The sequence below is a fragment of the Solanum dulcamara genome, chromosome 6 (assembly GCF_947179165.1).
Source record: "Solanum dulcamara chromosome 6, daSolDulc1.2, whole genome shotgun sequence".
In the NCBI taxonomy this organism is placed as follows: Eukaryota; Viridiplantae; Streptophyta; class Magnoliopsida; order Solanales; family Solanaceae; genus Solanum; species Solanum dulcamara.
The window spans coordinates 407,970-426,911 of NC_077242.1; the positions used below are offsets into that span (position 1 = coordinate 407,970).

The 18,942-nt window shown below is 40.0% G+C and overlaps 1 protein-coding gene across 1 annotated transcript; it reads right to left on the reverse strand.

Annotated features, from left to right (window-relative positions):
• Positions 1 to 1,618: 1,618 nt before the first annotated feature.
• Positions 1,619 to 18,715, reverse strand: LOC129893192 (E3 ubiquitin-protein ligase UPL1-like). Its single transcript, XM_055968680.1, has 16 exons — positions 18,386 to 18,715; positions 16,903 to 16,998; positions 16,592 to 16,798; positions 7,472 to 15,403; positions 7,068 to 7,385; positions 6,695 to 6,896; positions 6,332 to 6,618; positions 5,928 to 6,241; positions 4,607 to 5,744; positions 4,366 to 4,512; positions 4,198 to 4,278; positions 3,836 to 4,061; positions 3,612 to 3,751; positions 3,081 to 3,187; positions 2,777 to 2,949; positions 1,619 to 2,106 (listed from the first exon to the last, which is right to left on the reverse strand). The coding sequence occupies exons 1-15, from the start codon at positions 18,416 to 18,418 to the stop codon at positions 2,847 to 2,849; spliced, it is 11,331 nt and encodes a 3,776-aa protein (XP_055824655.1). The 5' UTR covers positions 18,419 to 18,715; the 3' UTR covers positions 1,619 to 2,106; positions 2,777 to 2,846.
• Positions 18,716 to 18,942: the final 227 nt, after the last annotated feature.

Sequence of the window (18,942 nt, forward strand, 5' to 3'; positions counted from 1 at the left end):
AAATCAAATTTATGTTTAGCAAAATATAAGTTTTTTAGAGCACGAGACATAACTATAATGTGAAATTATAAATGTATACCTAGCAAAAAAGTTAGTTGAACACAAAATAAGGTGTAAGTGCAGATGACCCTATGTCAAGTTCTCACTGATCTTGAATTGAATACGAAAGTTTAAATGAACAATACACAAGACTATTAACGTTTGATACCATTATATTTGATTGTAACCTTTTAATCATTAAAATTCTCCTTATTACCTTTATAAATTGTCACTCCATCGTAACGATGTGTAAGATAAGTGCATGTAATAAAGTTGGACGTTGACATTTTTTTATAGACTTTCCTGATTAACAACAACAACAACAATCCAGTGAAATCCCACAACGTGGGATCTGAGGAGGATAAAGTGTACGCAGACCTTACTTCTACTAAGATAGAACGGCTGTTTTCGAGAGACCCTCGACTCAATAGATAGACTTTCCTGATTAAGTGAAAAAGAATAGAAATGATCTCATTATTCATCAAATTTCAGACTTTAGGTTAGTGAGACTAGAAAATTTCTCTGTTATAGCTTCATAGTCATAATTATATGTTCCCTAGAATCTGGATTGATAATCCATCTTATAAGCAAAAAGGATTATGGAAACTAATTATGTTTTTTTTTTTCTGGTTGAGCTTCCTTTCTCCAAGTCCTATGCACATTACTCAATTATTATCCCTTTCTTGGTTTTGTCGTGTTATGAAAACCAAGATTTGACTTTTACATTAATTATGTTTTTATTTAATTGGTAGAACAAAAACAAAAACATAATTAAACCTACAATATATTCTAATTACTAAATAAGTTCATAACATTACGCAACCAACAAATCATGCTTAAATTTAATAATAATAGGTGTATAAGCTCCCGGTATCAAGCGGGTTTGAGGGAAGGCCAAGCGGGTTTGAGAGAAGGCCAAATTATGAGGGTGTATTGTACAAAATCTTATTCTTTTATAAATTATTTACATAATTCGAACCGCCTTCTGATCACATAGCACTACTTTATTTATCCACGTTCATATGGTAAGCTTCCTATTTATAGGTACTTGGTCTCGTGGTTACAAATCCTAGTAAGGGTCTCCATTGAGGATACTGTGTGACATGAGAAAGTTCATGTCAAATGATCATAAGGTACTTCGATGTCACAAACAACCAACAACAACCAACAACAAAAGATAATGATCGTAAATTAGGGTAAATGACATGATTAATTTAGGAGTGGATGTTGAAATGGATGTATATAAGGTGGAAATGACCTTTGTAGTGGACAGATGTAGGCAAATAAGAAAATTAGTAGCTAGTCAAATGCTGTGTGGTTCCTTCATCAGCATTATTGTTAATAATCTCCTAAACACCTACTATCTTATTCTTCAATATTACCTAATTTCATTTGCTTAAGTTTTCATATTACTAGTTGCTATTATTCTCTTCTTCGTTGTTTTCATCATGGCATCTTCACTACAACATGATTAGTTTAGGCCTATGGAAAGGTGCAAGTAACAAGTCCACAGATTTCATGTTGCACAGTAGCTGTCACATCAATTCTAATCAAATAGGAGAAATAAATAATGCCAGGATTAAAAACTTAAAAAGGGCGACCATGTTCGCCATTTCCAAAATAAAAATGCCACATCAAATATAGCATTATAAGCTGATTTAATAGTTGATCTGATGCCAATCAGTAACCATGGGTAACTAATTAAATTCTAAAGCATGAAAGAATTAGCACCTACCCATTTCCCAAAATAAATGTAGACCTCCTACACTAAACCCCTGCCAAAAAGAGAACGACTTATCTACACGGGGATAATATTGAGGCCATAGGAGTGTCTTCTTAATCTGTTGCAATGGAAGGTACAACAAAATAACAGAGCTCCTCGCCACTGTGCAAGAGATCATCACTCATAATGCAACTCACTACCTCAAGATACTAAACTGCCATGTACATGACCGGAGTAGTGTGGCAAATTACCCAGTCATCCTTGAGGCAGGCTGTGTATGGACTCAAATCTGTAAGCAATACCACTCCAAATCTATGTTGTGCAGTTGATGTCGATCAGCCAGTCTGCACGAGACAAAGAGAGGATCGTCTTCATTTTTCTTTGCTGAATTCGAGTTAATTGACCAGTAAATCAACTAAGCAGAAAACCTATTAAGTCTTAACTTGACAACTGGAATCGTCCAGTTCAATGTAAATTAGGTATGCATGACAATGGTTCAGTAATTATATGTTTGATTACAACTTTAGTGGGGTAGCACAAGGACAGGAGAGCAACTAGAACACAACCCAACTAGGAAAAGTAGACAATGAGAAAACAGATGGTCAAGGCACACAAGCACTTTTAGACGTTAACGTGCAGATATTTGAGCACATGTAGAAACCAAAATCACATATATTTCCGTCAATCAACATATTAGAAGGCATGCTTATCATAGGACATCTACAGGAATCTGCAGACACCCCACAAAAGTGAAAATCATATGCCATCAAGTAGCAAGCTTAAAGCACTCAACAAATAGACAGAACTAATGGTACTCGAAGAAACTTTCTAACAACCTCATCTGAACAAGGTGAAGGAAACAAATTTCGACAGATCAAAGAACAGAATTCTCATCACTTGACAAAGCAGTGAACAAGTGAGTGGTTACCAACTTAGCAGTTCCAATATAAAGCAAAGACAAACACCCCAAGACAGCCAAACAAAAGAAGAAAAATGAAAAGAGGACATACTTACATTTACATGGCAATCAAAGGGTGATCAAATATATGCAATTTTCAGGAAAGCTGCACAAGGGAAGCTTGTCTCAACCAAACCCAAATCCTTCACTAGCCTCATGGATAGCCAAAAGCAAACGTTCTTGAAGCTGTTCCTTGGAAGTATACTCCGGAAGGTCAAGTTGGTTGAAGCTGGAAGGAAAAGACAAATGTCTGTAAGGGGCCACCAAAGCTTTGCTATAAACTACCACCCAGATGGCATCTACTTAATTATGAGTGAACTACTAATAAGCCTATAATAAGTCTGATATACAAGTACCGACCAGGTATGTGCAGATGGAAGCCTCTCAGGAGCTCCATAAGCTTTGTGAATCTGAAATCTCTGAGGGCCAGAAATCCCTTGCAATGCCTTGAAACCCTCCAAAGGAACCTAAGGACAACAGCACCCACAATTAATCCCAACGAAGAAATCCAGACATTTACGGGGGAATGTGCATGCACTCTGTAAAACATTCAAAAGGGCTTACAGAACCCTGAACCACCAAACAAAAGGGGAAAGTAGGGGCTTTTTTTATAGATAGAACAGTAGATATACTGGGGAAATAAACATCAATCTGCAATCACAAATTACCAGAATTCAGCAACACATGTAACAGAATTTTGAGCACTTGGATATTTGGTTTGCAAAGAAAAGAGTTTCTTTTCTCAAGGAGAACAGACTTCCGTACAAAATTGACCTTTACTATGGTGGGAAAGGAGGAAGAATTCCACATCAATAGAAACAAATCATATCACCACTTAGCAGATTCTATATGTGACAAAAAACCTCTGTTGATACAATGATATCTACTAACCTTGGATGTGCCGGTCACAAATTGAAGAAATCTTGCCATGTCTTCCTTGCTAAAACCTTTAACAACCTCCCAAAACCACTGAACAGCAGTAGATGCTGCTGTATATCCAGTATATTCAGTGTTGGCCTTCAGATCTTCCACTGCATACAGAATCATTATAAGAAGTTCTATAGGAAACAAATATGATGCATACAGAGCAATGGTGGAGAAGCATGTCCACTTACTATCAATTTCTGGTAGACCACTTATCAAAAGTTCAAGCTCTTTATCATTGAAAATGGAGATAAGTTCACGTGGTACCAATTCATTGAAACCTTCAAGGAATGCATTTATTTGAGGGCGAATAGCATTTGTCAGAATATGATCAGCAACGAGATCAACATACTCGTGCTTTGTCTCTTCAGTGACCCTTATATTTCTTCCTCCAGCTTTAAGCTCATAATCAGTAACCTTGATCATGCAAGATAAAAAAAAATTACTTTAGGTATCACCTGAACAATAACTGACTTGCTCATTATGTTTTTTTTGTTTTTTTTGGGGGGGGCGGGGGGGGGGGGGGGGGGGTCAAAAATTTATGCATACTAACCTCTGTTTTCTCATAGAGAATGAGTTTTTCCTCATCTGCGTCCATGCTAAAAGTCAAATCTGGTATATCACTCACATCATTCTGGTACAGGAAACCAAGAAACCATCAGAAGTTCCATAGATGAAATTGTAGATCAGTTAGAAATTACTGCATGTTTATAAATCTTACCTCCAGCATCCATTTCAAGTTCTTATAGTAATCAGGATCGACAGCCTCTATATCATGATATGTGACCTTTACACCAAGGATATGTTTGTAGAATGATCGGGTAAAATGAACATCCAGCAACTGCCCATCAAATAGTGCTTTGGCAACCTATAAAGAGTATCACATCAAACGCTTGAGATTAAGATGTGAAATAAGGATAAAGTCATGGCTTGGATTTTAAAAAGAGTTCCAGAAGTCCTACCACACGGCCTACAAATTTGAAGTATGAGAGATGTTCAGTTTGATAAACAGAATTCGGGTTGGGTTGGAAAGTTGCATTGTTCCCAACGGTCGTAAACAGCAAGGCTCCTTTGTCAAATATGACCCTTGATAGCAATTGATACCACTCTCTTGTCAAACCACCAGCATCAATACCCTCTTCACCTTGAAAATGAACATTTAACCGTCCTTTCAGGTCTTGATTGGGTCGCATACGCAACTGATTATAAGAATCCTCCAACACATAAGCCCGCCGAACACTAATTCGCAGAGGACCTGAGAGGTGCTGTTCATGCTGCTGCCTTATTCTGGAGCGAAAATAAGCTCTTTTATTGTCAAAATCAATGAGCCGTGGGGCTTTCAGCATCACACAAAGTGATTTCTCCAGTAAGCCAGGGTTCTGCCTGACAAAAGCATTAAGCAAGCGCCGATGCTTTTCCGCAAATCTTACAAATGTTACAGCACCATCTACTCTTTTATGTGAATCCCCAAGAGACTTGGAGGACAACTTGATTGAAGTACCAGCTAATTCTTTCACTTCTCTTGCAGTTGCATTGATATGATCTTGCTGCATAATAGATATGTTTGCCTGAAGCTTCTCACACAGAACAAAGAAAGCCTCAATAAAAGGTAACAGACGCTGAGTTCCAGGGGGCAATGGAGAAGATACAGATGAAGCACCAGCTTCATGTATATGCTCCCCGGTGTTAGTACTTGACATATCTGAAGAAGTGGTGCTCTGTGTGAGCTCTAACTCCATGGTGCCTATGCATTCACTCAGCCCCTCCCACAAAGGTTCTAGCGCAACATTTAACTTCCACATGATGTTATGCTCATCATGTTCTTCCTCCATAGATGTGTCTGTATTGCCATCAGCACAAGCTGTACTTAGTGAACTAAGAGTTTGTAGTACACGAAGGACTGCAGCTCCAGCCATAGATCCAGCACTCAATCCCAGCATGTGTGTATTCTTAAGTGTGATAAGCTCTTCCACAGCTGACTTGCTCAGCCTTTGAGTCAACTCTGAAAGTTCGGAAATGAAGAACTTCCGATGGGGAGAAGCAACTGAGGCTAGCTTCTTCAACACCTCACCCGCAAGCATGTAAACTTTATCTGAGAGCCTAAAAGATATACACTAGAGGTCAAATAGTTGCAACACAACATTTATCTTTCATAAGTGAAGAGGAAAGACAAACCAAAATGGGAAATCAAGGAACCGGAAATGAAAGATCTCAAATCACAAACAGATAGAAACATAGAATATTTAGGCAAATCAAGGTACAGAAATTTAAATAGAAAGATACCCTTCATGACCAAGAAGACAGCAAAGATTGTGCAAATCAGACTGTGGCAGCTGCAAGAAGATGTCACGAATATTTGGGCTTCCATTGGCATCAGATGCAGGGTTGGCAGAACCAGTGCCACTATCATCTTGAGGGGACTTTATGTCTGGCAACCCGGGATCTTTCTGTATATCACTCGTAGTTTCATTGCCATCAGGGTTATTAGAACCCTCTACTGTTACATTATGAGAACGGTCTGCTGTTTCTTCAGAATGAGATTGGCACTCCATCTTGGAAGCTGCAGTATAGACAACTACTTGAAGGAGTCCCATGACCTACACAGTACATGCAAGGAAACAACAAATGTATCTGAATTAACTATCTCCATAGACCTAAATATTTCAGTAGCATTGACCACAACCTACCTGTTCAAGATGTGCTATGCTGTGCAAAAAAAGTGGTTGGTTCAAGAGCTTGAGAAACAAAATCAATGGAATATCCCTCTTGTTAGAGCTTCTAGAAGGATTTGAGGAATCTCCTCCAACAATTTTCTCCTTGCCTTTAACCCTCTTGGTTTCCAAATACTTCACATCTGACCACTCTGGAATAAGCGAGAGATCAAAGCAGAAAAGAAGACTGGAAACTGCAGAGTGGTTGGTAGCAAGGTAAGTTAAGATCTCCAGAATCCGCCGCAATACCAGTGGAGGAAGTCCTGGGAAATGACTTAAATGGTTAGCAGACCATATGTAAACAGAGACCTACAATGTCACTTAAGAAGAGACAGCTACCATCAAATAGTTGTGATCGTCCATAAACAATATTCGACTGACAGCCATAAAGTCTCTGTGAGTTAATGGTTGTTAAACCACCAACAGCCCCTCCAGTCTCAGGTTTGATAGCTTCAAGAAGAAGATGGACTAGAACTGCTCTTGTACTGCTATGAGCAGACAAATTCAACAAGAGTCTTTGCAACAGACCTTTCCCAAGAGGCTGAAAACAAAAATCGAGTGTCTCAGTTCAATTTGTTGAGCACACATCGTAAACTATAACAACCAAAATATTACAACATCAACTACAAATCTACAGAAGTAAGCCTATTGTCTGATGATAGAAGCATTTTTATTTCAAAGCTGCTTGCTCGATTGATGTGAAGCAATGTACCTGTGCTAATCGCAAGAGGCGGATCAATGCTTTCAAGCCATTAGCATCTAAAAGTGGCTCGCCTTCAAGTTCCTTCAACTTCAAACTCTCTGAAAAAGAGGATGAAGCCCTCCGGCCGATTGTAACACCCACACCCCTGTCCATAACTGTCGGTCTGTCAAATCCCAGACCATTTCTACGACCATGAAGTCTGTGGCTGCCTCCAAACAAGCTGCGTGCTTGGTAATGACTCATAGCTCTGTCCCGAAGCATTTGTGCTTCAGCGAGTAATGGAGATGGCAATGCTGACAAAACAGCTTCTGATGATGTTAACAGAACCTGACAAACACCCAAAAAAAAGCATAAACAAAATGTCAAAACATTCAGAGGAACGGGCGGAAAACAAAAACACTCTAGGTACAGACCTCTTCACGCAGGTCAGCTGGAAATGTGGCTATGATTGAAGCATTATCCATTTCCACAGGCTGACCTTCAGCCTGCTGTACGACTCTTTGAGCACGTTGTTGGGCAAGAACTTCTGCTTGAATATCCGGAGGGAGAGCAGCTAAAAACTCTGGATCAATATCTTCAGCTGTCGGTGCTGTATAAGTTGGAGGTTGAGCCTGAGCCTGCTGCGATGCAAGAACCTCTGCCCGAAGATCTTCAGGAAGTGCCTCCAGAAAGGTTGGATCAATAGCGTTTGCAGTAGAAGCCTCATTATTCAAACTAGTTTCATCAGTTTGACTAGCATCTTGAACTTCCTGAAGGTTCTGAGTCACTGATGGATCCTCAGGCAGAATAGGTAATGGTTGGTCACTCGCCCTTTCTGTTTCTGCACCGTGCATGTGAATATCTGTATCCTCCTGAACTACAGAAACATGATGAGCACTGGAATCCAACATTGCTTCCCCAGATATTAACAGTGGCTCATCAGTTGCACGACTGTCTGTTACAGTGGTTATGTCATCGCCTACATCAGTCGAGGTCGCATTGCATATGTGTACATCCCCATCAGCAGTCCTATCATGCATCACAATGCCTTCACCTTGAGTAGATGACACAGCATAACCTGCAGTTCCCTCTATGTTATCACTTGGATTTGCATTTCCTTCTCCAATCACCATGCTTCCATGACCATTGTTTGACCTGCCCAATAGTACATTTTCCATAGGATCGACAGCTTCTGGGAATTCACCTACCTGATCAGCAACCACCTCCAGATTGTGTTCCCTTTCACAAGACTGAACTTCAACTGGTTGATTAGATTCATGCCCACTATTGTTATGGCGATCATTATTTTGTTGACCAGAAGTGCTATCACCCTCCATCTGCTGTTGACTCTCACCAACTACAGGTATGTCCTGCTCTCTTTCCAGTAATCCAACAGGAGGATTAGTAGCTGGAGCAATTCTGCTTAGTTGACAAATGAATTGCTCCTCCACCATCTGGGCAATAGCAGCAGACTGACCACCTGCTTGGGGCTGACCATCATCAGTCCACCTACCATCACCAGGCCTCCGGCCTGGAACGTGTAGAGATTCCAAACCAACAGAAAAGTCATCCAAAGGTGGGAGTGCTGCACCACTGAGTCTGTCACTGAAAAGGCTAGACGGCGCACTATCAAATGGGAGTACTGGAGAATCAAAAGTGTAGAAACGAGCTACATCCAGCCTACGAGCAGATAAGACTTCTGAATCTCTAGATGAGTTCCCAAGAGAAGTCCAGACAGGAGCAGAGTCACCAGACTGTGATGGCCTCAAGAGGAGAGGATGTTGCAGACCAGTAACTTCAGTAACAGATTGTTCCAAGGAATTTCTAGTTGTTTGGCGACGGCGCTCAAAGCCGAAGGTCCTGCGAAGACCAAAGAGGTCATCAACATTCCACCCTTCAATTGTCTCACCTCCAACATTAATAAGGTTACCACTTGTTCCAGGTTGCCCTAAAACTTGTAAATGGTCAAGGCCATCAAGGGCTTCCCTCCACCTAACCTCAATAACTCGATTTTCATGAAACTCATCATCCTCTTCATCAACCATGTCATCATTGTATTCACCTCCCAGGCCAGCATCATCATGCTCTTCCCCATCTGTATCAGCCAGAGACATCAAGCCAGTGCCATCTTCAGCTATATCTTCATCCTCATCCTCACCCTCATCATCATCCTCCTCATCCTCACCGTCATCTCCCATATCATCATCTTCCTCACCCATTTCATGATGTGCCCTATTCTCAACGTGGAAACCCATGCCAATTTGCTCTGTCTCGTTCAAAACACCATTGTCTTCCATCTCATCACGCATGTAATCCAATCCAAGCTCCAGAGGAGGATTGCCTGCATTTGCTTCTTCTTGCTCAGCTCTCATTTCTTGCTCCATGGATGGCTCTGTAGTCGCATTCTCATTGCTGTGATTCTCGGAAGCACTAGCTGGCAGTTGCCCTGCGTTTGAATTAGGAACCTCCTGCTGGCCGTTTCCATTTCCACTGGTCTCTACATGTAAAAAGGCTGATGTTGTACTCACCTGATTATCCGACCTACCATTAAGGGCCGTTGTCTTTTTCTTGTTCACAGAATCAGTTTTAAAAAGTTGCTCGCTAGCATTGGCAGCCCTTGTTAGGCTTTCCAATGTTTTAAGAATCAGATTCACAACTTTTGGAGCATCAGGGTGATCCAAATCAATTGCTTGAAGGACACCAGATAAGGACTGGACCAATCCTCCATCTATCATGCTCTTGGCTATTTCTGGAGAACAACCAGAACCGGGTAGGTCGCCTGAGGATGAGTTCTTGGACAAAATGGAGTTTGCCAAATCAACAAAAGCAAGAACCTTCTTATCAGGCAATAAACTGCTACCGGAAGAGTTGCTTTCAGACTTCACAAATGAAGACAAGGCTTTTACAAGTTCATTAATAACCCTCCTACGACCTTCACTAGATCTGCCTGACAAAACTACCAGAAACCATGAAGCTTTTTCAGACAGCTTGTCTCTCCATTCATCAGGTCCTGCAGCTTTATCGATTGAAAGGGGAAGAAGCCGTTGCAACACATGATGGATAATACCGCCATGACCAGGATTCTCTGGCTGATGGGGTCCCCGTAGTTGACACATCTCCAGATCCCTTCGCAGGATAACCCCAAGAGCATGTACATACATCATAAGAATGTCACTCAATAATTTGAGTACAAAAGTAACTTTAGCAAGCCCTGCTGATTTCTCTGATACACTGTCAGACTGAACCTCCCGTACCTCATCAACCTTTGATTTCCCCTTTACTCTGACTATGGGCTCATCAACCTCCATAGCACAGGCGTTCCCCACGCAATCTTCTGCCAATCCCTGTGTAGGAAATGCTGCTACTATTTCAAGAAGATGATCAATTACCTGAGAAATATTTGCAGGGATCTTTTTGTGGCTTTTAGAACACTTTCCTGATCCATCATGGGCTTTATTATCAGAAATTCGCACACACTCGTTAGAAGCTCCAAACTCGACAGATGTTTTGCCTTTCTCTTTCTCTCTCTCCTTGTCTTTCTCTTTTGATAAGACAATGATAGATCTCCCTCCAGATGATTCGAGCTGGCAAACCGCACCTGCAGCTTTCATGAAGACTCCAGGGTCTCGACATATCACAGGGGCCATTGATGTTAAAAATGTTTCAACAGAAGTACGACCAGCATGACGACTTCCACCAAGGGTCTGACGTATCTCCATCTCCATGGCTGTTTGCAGGGTCTGAGGGTCTTCAAGAAGATGTCTAACAATGGCTGATGCCAAGGTGTCATATCCAGGGAAGTAACAAGATCTTGGGAGATCAAAAAGAGAAGTCATTCCTCCATTTTCAAGAAACTGAATGGCAAGAACATATGTTTTTGTCAAGCGTGCACACAGCTGTAGAGCAGCCTGCATGACCATGGCTGGTGCACGTTGTTTAACCAAGTCACAAGCAAAATCAAGCACCTTACGACTGTCCTCTACACTCAAATAACCGGTAGGTTTCCCAAATATTTTCTCAAAACCAATGGAAGATTCATCATCCTCGGAGACTAGAGTTGACTTCTTCTCAATAACTGCTTCAGGAACTTGGGATGGGAAATGCTCTTCTAAAGATTCTGGTAAAGATGCAGCTATGACTCTTTCAGTGTCATCACTGGAGATCTTAGGCCTAGTTTGCAACAGATTAAATAAGATTAGCAGCAGTGCACTGATGCATCTAGGAACCATAATCTCATTTTCAGCTCTATCCTTGAACTTCATCAATATTTCAAGTACTACAGAGACAATATCATTCTTTGCCGCAATTTCCCGTATATTTTCATCTTCAGAGAGAAGCAATGCTAAAGTATGTGTTATCATAGATAAGGCACCAGTGTCCCTGGAAAATTCCAGCTGGCAATCTTTCAACTGGTGAATCAGATATGAAATCACTTTTGCACGATCTTCTCCTTTGTTCCGATTGCAAAGAGTCACAAGTAAATCCATTAATGGAAAAGCCATTGAGTCAGCGCTCTGAAACAGCTTGATTGTTGCAGCAAGGACATCTTCAACAGGTGGTGGCTTAGTTTGTTGTTCTTCAGATAGAACCTCCACCGATTTATCAATGCTGTCGGCTTTGGAAGGCTCTGATGAATTCCCAAGTGACAAGGCTAGCGCACGAGCCAACTCATCATCTTCTTGAGCAGGATCTTCAGCATGACTAAACAACCACTCCATAGCCATCTCCACACTGTTCGTTTCAACTCGTCTTAATGCCTCCTCAGCTCTTACTCTTGAAAAGCCCATCTCAACAATGGTAGAAATAGTAGTCTCATCAGGTGGAGGAGCCATTGCACGTGGGTTTGCAGAACTTGATGACCCACTGCGATTTCGTTTCACATCCCCAACACCACAGTAGATGTAAGTTATAAGCATAATAATAGAATTAATAAACCTTGGATTACAACTGGGGAACATCTGATGGTTCCAAATAGGAAGTATAACATCTAGAACCTGAGACTGCAGCATACGGACAAACACTTCGGGGTCTCTTGGAACAGGAAACAACCCAATAGACAAACCGACAGCAACTGGCTGAACAAGGAGTTGCGCTTGGGAGGTTGAGGTTGGAGACAACAGCAAAGCCGAATTGACAAAATATTCAAGCAAACGGCAATAACTCTGCAGAGTACCAAGAAGCCACGAACTGTGAGATAACTTGTTTTCCTCACCGCTATTTTCAGGAACCATTCCAGATGTCAGCACAGAATACGGAAGTGTCCACAACAACTGACTGGTTGCTTCAAATGTTGTTAGAAGCTCCTTATAGGTTCCTTGGGTATAGAAATTGTTAATCATGGACACATAACAGGTACGCCGCCTGGCATCAAATGTTAGGGTCAACATATCATCCACAACCTTACCAAGATATCGACACTTGACAGAAGGTGGTATATCAAGCGCAGCAGCATCTGGATATCCTGAGAAACCAAGAGCCTCGAGGAAAACTTTGGCTAAGGAGGTTCCTATGCTCTTTGAAGCTGAACTTAGAGATCCTGTTTCATTTCTCCGACGATTTGGAGAAGTAAATCCTTTAACAAGAGCCATAAAGAAAGAACGCATGCTGGAAGCAACCTTGTTCAGATTATCTAAAACCAGAACACTGGGAGGTTTTTTCTTCACCTCCTGGATCGTACTCTCCACAACACTGGGAGCAACTTCAGAATCAGCTTGTAAACTTTCCAAATGCCTACTGGTCCTTCCACCACGAATTCGTGCTAACCCATGCCTACTACGACGAAATAAACCTTCACTAGAACGAATTACAGAAAAAAACTCACGTTCTACCCCCCATTGAGAGTGAGAACTATTTCTGATAGAAACAGGATTCATGTATCTAACTGAGGGAATATTAGTCTCCTCATCACTGTCTCTACCTCCTATATTGGAAGAACCTGCTTCTACATTTTGAGGCTCTACTTCTACGTTCTGTTTCTCATCCACCTTAGAATCACAACACAAGGAGATTTGCCAAAGTACTTCCTTATATGCTCTCCCAAGATCCTTTAAGACATCAGCATCTGCAGTTCCTAACTCAGAAACCACAGTAGTACTTCCCTTCAACAAAGAATTGGAGAGAGATAAAATACCTTCAAGACTTGAAAGGTTCTTCAACACAGTTATCCTCTTAGCAGAGTCCACCTTTACAAGCTGAGATCCTTGAAATTGAACTATAAGTTCATTTGTTACCTTCAGATGATCTCTTAAAAACAAACAGACTGCACGAGCAAGAGAAGCAGAATGTTGTGGAGAGAAATTCTTAAATGCAACAGATAAGGTCTGACCCATAGAAACAGAAAGTGGCAAGGCAGGCAAAGTGAACAGCTGCAGAACAGCTTCAATTCCTTTTTTCTCAACAAAAATACGGCATGTATCAGAATTCTGAAGAATTGTTTCAAGCAGACGAGCAGCGTTGCTTATACATTCAGGAAGAAAAGACTCTATGTTTGGTACCAAAGAATCAGAAGATGGTTCGACATGCTCCGAACTTTTAGCCTTTTGTGAGTCTTGCTCAGGCAAAACCACACCCCTATCCTCACCTTCTGTTTCCATTGGAACAGGATTAGAAGAACTAGAACTGTCAGCTGAGGGTGAAATAGCTTCTGGAACAGATCCAAGTTTTGCAATCTCCTTCAAAATCTCAATCATAGTTTCCACTCCAGGTCCGCGCAACGATGAGGTGTGCCGCATTAGTTCATCCAGGCCACTAGACAAAGATCCAGTGGTATCTCCACTAAGGGCTCTGACATATGTTTTTGAAGTGAATATTTTTACGAAACACCTCAAAGCATTGCGATCTTTCACAGCCTGAAGACCATTGTTATTCAAGCACAGCGCATCTAAACATTGAGGTATGCAAGTGATAGCTTCTGCAGAGCAAACAACCCCATCCATAATGGCATCAATGAAGGCAGAAGGAAGACCAGCTGCTTCCAATACAGGGAAGCAGGTGGGATCTTTGTGAATAAGATCACTCATCACAGTTGCCGCAAGATGAAACACTCCTCCACCAAAATCCTTAGCTCTTCTGAAGATTATGCTCAAGCATTGAGGCAACAAACTTTCCTCTGAACCATAAATACGAGCAGTGGTTCCAGGAGCATAGGTTCCCAAAGATATGGCACGTAGTAAAGCTTTCATCAGTAATCGCCGATGATAAGCAACCAACACATCAGAATAAAGAGCCTGCATGCTGTCTAGCTCAGAAGAAGTACCAGCAACAATCTGCGAACTATTAAAGTCAGAACTTTCGAGATCACTACTAGCAGTTGGCAGCTTTACACCATTTTCAACACGAGAAACCTCCACATTAAGGCGTGCTATGGTGTCATCCAGACCTCCCAAATCTCTGAATAGCGCAGCAGCTGGATTACTATAATCCATGAATGCCTCTAGAACATGAACAGCCATGCTAACTAAATGCAAGTGTTGAGGATCCGTATCTTTAAGTAGCGGTAGAAGAGTAGGGATGAACCCTGCTTCTCGCATGGCTGAGCACCCAGATGAAGATGAAACCAAAATGGTAACAAGAGATAACAAAGCCTCAGCAAAAAGAACAGACCATCTTGAGGAGTTGCTATCAATGGAATCAATGGCCTTTTGCATAAGGCTGGAAAGAATACCACGATGCCCCCCAGATGTTACAGCTGTCAACACACTTGGCTGGCGTGACCGATCTTGACAGAGAGCAACCAAGGAAACAAGACCCAAAATTCTAATCTTCTCAGGAATCACATCTTCGTAGCTCAATAAAGTAACCAACTCATTAATGAACTCCGGTTCACTGTTGAAGAATGAAACCAAATCATCTGAATCACTGCATGCTTGAACAAGAACTATAAATGCATAGAGGCGTATGCAAGTGTACTGCTGTCGAGAAGCTGGGGAACTGAATGCCCTAGCATAACGTAATCTTGTCAAAAGAGGAAACCTCAAACTAGGAGGAACCTTGTACTGCAAGACTAAATTGTTCAAAAGTTCAAGATCTGACTCTTTTCTGTTGTCAATGTCAGGCAAATGGATGATCTGTAAACCAATGGGAGCAGTGGGCTCATCTGAAGATTCAGTAGCATAGAATTCAAAATGTAAGGTGTGACCTAACTCATTAGCACTTGTATCAGAGCTGTCCTGCAGAGCACACGCAATTAACCCAAGGCCTTCTTCTTTTCCTCCCCAACCCTGTGCAAGAGCGAACAGCTTTGAATTAAGAGAAGCATCTCTAATGACATATTTCCCAATTGTTTTCTTCAAAAAGGCAGCCAAAGTTTGCAAACACGCCTCAACCACATCCGCATCGGTGGAAGCAAGCAATGCTGACAAGTGATGCTGCACCACCAAGAGAAAAAAAAAGAACAAAAATTCAAATTCAAAACAATATAAAATTTTGTAATGTGCGTTGTGGATATTTATTGAGAAGAACTACATTGTTGTAGCAGATCAAGAGCAAAGATAGAGACGGAAAGAGATTTAAGATATTAATATACATTATTCTATTCAGAGTACATAGGCACTTCCTACATCTTAAAATCAGTTCAGAAACTGAACTTAATTATCCCCCCCTTAAGGCATATAAGTTCATCGACAACACCACCCCAATATGTGCCACGTCTGACCCATGTAAATCCACTTTACTTTTCTAAGCATAAGATGAAAAGCTTAACAACCCCTTACCTTAGCATCCAATGTTCACATGGTACGTATTAAGGAAAAGACACTGGTAATAACTCCACAAATCTGAAGATAGGAAAGATACATCTGATACAAATCTGTCCTCAAACAGAAACCAGAATACAACAAGGCATGCACTTCCCAAGGAAATAGAGCCAGGAAACATTACCTTCTGTAGTTTATTCCAATTGATGACTACAAGAAACAAATTGGCTTGCTAATGTCTATAAACTTCAGAGCTTATTTTATGATAAGTTAAATGATTTTAAATTTCACAGCTTATATCCTTGTATTACGCCCATTGCATGATGTAACTCCATTTTTTATTTTACCAAAATCACATATTTGCTATCATTGTGAAAGAGCCTAGAGACTCCACATTTGGTATTCTCCAAAAGCATCCTCCTCTAACCCGCCTTGTTTCATTTCAACAATGAAATTGGAGTACCAAATATTTATTTTATTTACAAATTGTAAATTCCTTTATGACATTAGAATAATGCTGAGCATTTAACACTAGAGGAGAAAATAATGATTCAATAGTAATCAAGCTTTGCAAGAAGAACAATCCAACACTTCTCAGAATTGATAGCCCTTTTTTCTATTTACATTTTTTAGGGCCGTCTCTTGAACATTACAGAATAAATTCCTTTATGCCAAGGGTCCCTACCAGTTAAAAACAAATAACCATGGAGCTAAGGCAGCACACTAACTTCGAATAACAAAGAACAGGGCAACATGCAGACACACAGACAGCTAATTATATATGCCAATACATATACTCTCTTTCCAGATTAAAATCAGGAGCAACAAAACGAAAAGAGTCGCTTTAGGTATCTTCAGTACCTCATATGAACTATAGAAATGCTTATTTGTGCAGTTCTCCAATATTATCCTTATAACACGAAGGACCTGGAGGACAGCTTCCCTTGGGAATTGAGGATCAGATTCCAAAAAGTGGTCATCAAATTGCAAATCCTTCCTAGACTTAATGTATTTCTCAAAAAATGTATCAAAGTGATTAAAGAGATCAACCCAATGATAAAAATCTCCCTGCATACACAAGAATAAGAAAAGGGAAAATAAATTAAGAAAGGAGAAGACATGCAAAACGGGGGAATAGTATAATATCATCAACATGAAATCTGTATACGTACCTTATCAAACTCCCAAACAAAACTTTTCAGGGGTTCTTCTATATTCTCTAATGGAGTAGCAGTGACACTACTAATAAATGATCGGATCTTTGGAGGCTGAAAAAGGAAAGGCGAAAACAAATGTGATCAGTGCACATTAATTTCTTTTAAGCAGTAGTATATGTTAAACATAACGCTGGCACCTTTTCAAACAAGCATCACAAAACCAACCATGAAATATTGTGCTTCAAGAGGATATCTTTCCCTAAATTACTCAACTAAACTTTTGAACTTTGATAAATGAATCCAGGCTGAGGTACATTAATGAGTAAACACCAATAAAAAGATATCTTGGAAACTACAAATAAAAAAAGATTGTAGGATGTTAAGTCCAAAATTCCACAGATCAGCCTGACAACCTTGACTATGCAACTTCTGTGATTAGTAAATTGTTGGTCTCATTTTGGAAGTTCAAAATGCAGATATCTAAAATCTTATAAGCAATCGCACCAATCAGAACTTGAGACTTGCTGTGATTTGAAAAGAAAAGGGAATGTTGTTCAAATTACTAAATGTGCATATAAAACGTGATTAACCGCCATGCGAGAATCGGGGATGAATGCCTAAGAGAAAATATTTTAAATATTCCTTGGTTTACTAGAAGATACACTAACAAAACCAGACTAGCTTTTATTCGCTGGGGTACTAGTTTCCATCAGATTGATCTCATGGGGGCAAAACTTTTCCCTTTGCCAGTGAAAGAAACAGTTGCATAAAAATCAACCTTCAGCCAATTTTACCATAGGTACTTCACACCAGTCATCATGGTGCCAGTAAGAGAAAAAGAAGACCCCTTGGACTCCAACCAGTTGAAACGTTCAGTTTCAACTCCGAAAAACCATAAACGTATAACATATCAATCAATCAACTACTCCTCGATAGCAAAATTTGGAGTCAGCTATATGACATATCTATATCTATTCAATATATTCTCGCCCCATTCCATAAACCTTAATAACATATAACCATCTAAGGACATGTCTAGTTAGATTAAGCAAATTATTAACAAACATCAACTCACCATATCTAAGAAACATCAACCTTATTAAAAACAAATAAAAATCAATTTCCACGATCAGATATTAAAACATACACACACATATAAAAAAAAGAAATCAACTTCCTGCCAATTACCACAGTACTTTACACCAGTCACCATGGTGCCTATAGCACAAAAAAACACCCCTTGGGCTCCAACCAGTTGAAAAGTTCAGTTTCAACTCCGAAAACCATAAACTTATAACATAGAAAGCAATCAATCAACTATTCTATAAAGCTTTATTACATATAATCAAAAAATTCTAAGCACAGATGTCTAGTTAGATTAAACAAAATTCAACTCGCGATATTTAAAAAAATCAACTTATAAGCACCATACAAAAAACACCAAGTAGTCGCGCTTCCAATCAATTCACGTCGAATTAATATATGATCAGAAACTTACCACTTCTACAGCCCTCCTTCGCTTTAACTTCATCTTTATATCAACCAACAGACGAAACCATTGTCAATTCACAAGAAAAAATGGTTGAAACAGACCGATTCCTATACAAGAATCGATCCAATAAAATCGATAAAGTTGTGAAGGGTTTGGAACGATCAAAATTGATATATGGAACTTTTCGATTGAATAATTCAAATTGGGGCAATGAGGTTTTATGAAGATCGTAGCGATTTCTAGGGTTTTCGAGAAAGGGTTTTTGGTTAAACGATTGGTAACTGAAGATCGCGGAGAGATAGAGGAGAAAATGAAGAAAGATAGAAAGCTTTGGAGTGTTGCCACTTGCTTTCCTATATATATGGGAATTCCAAAGGATTTTGTAAAAAAAATAGGGAAATTTTTGCACAAGGGGAAAACAAAATTAATTTTCTGTTTTGTATTTGTGAATGTGGATAGAAAATTGGGAAATATTAAATTATATAGGGGTAGAAAATATTAATTCTTCGAATTAATAATTTGTTGATATATAGTCCTTTTTTTAATTCATAATTTTGTGCGAT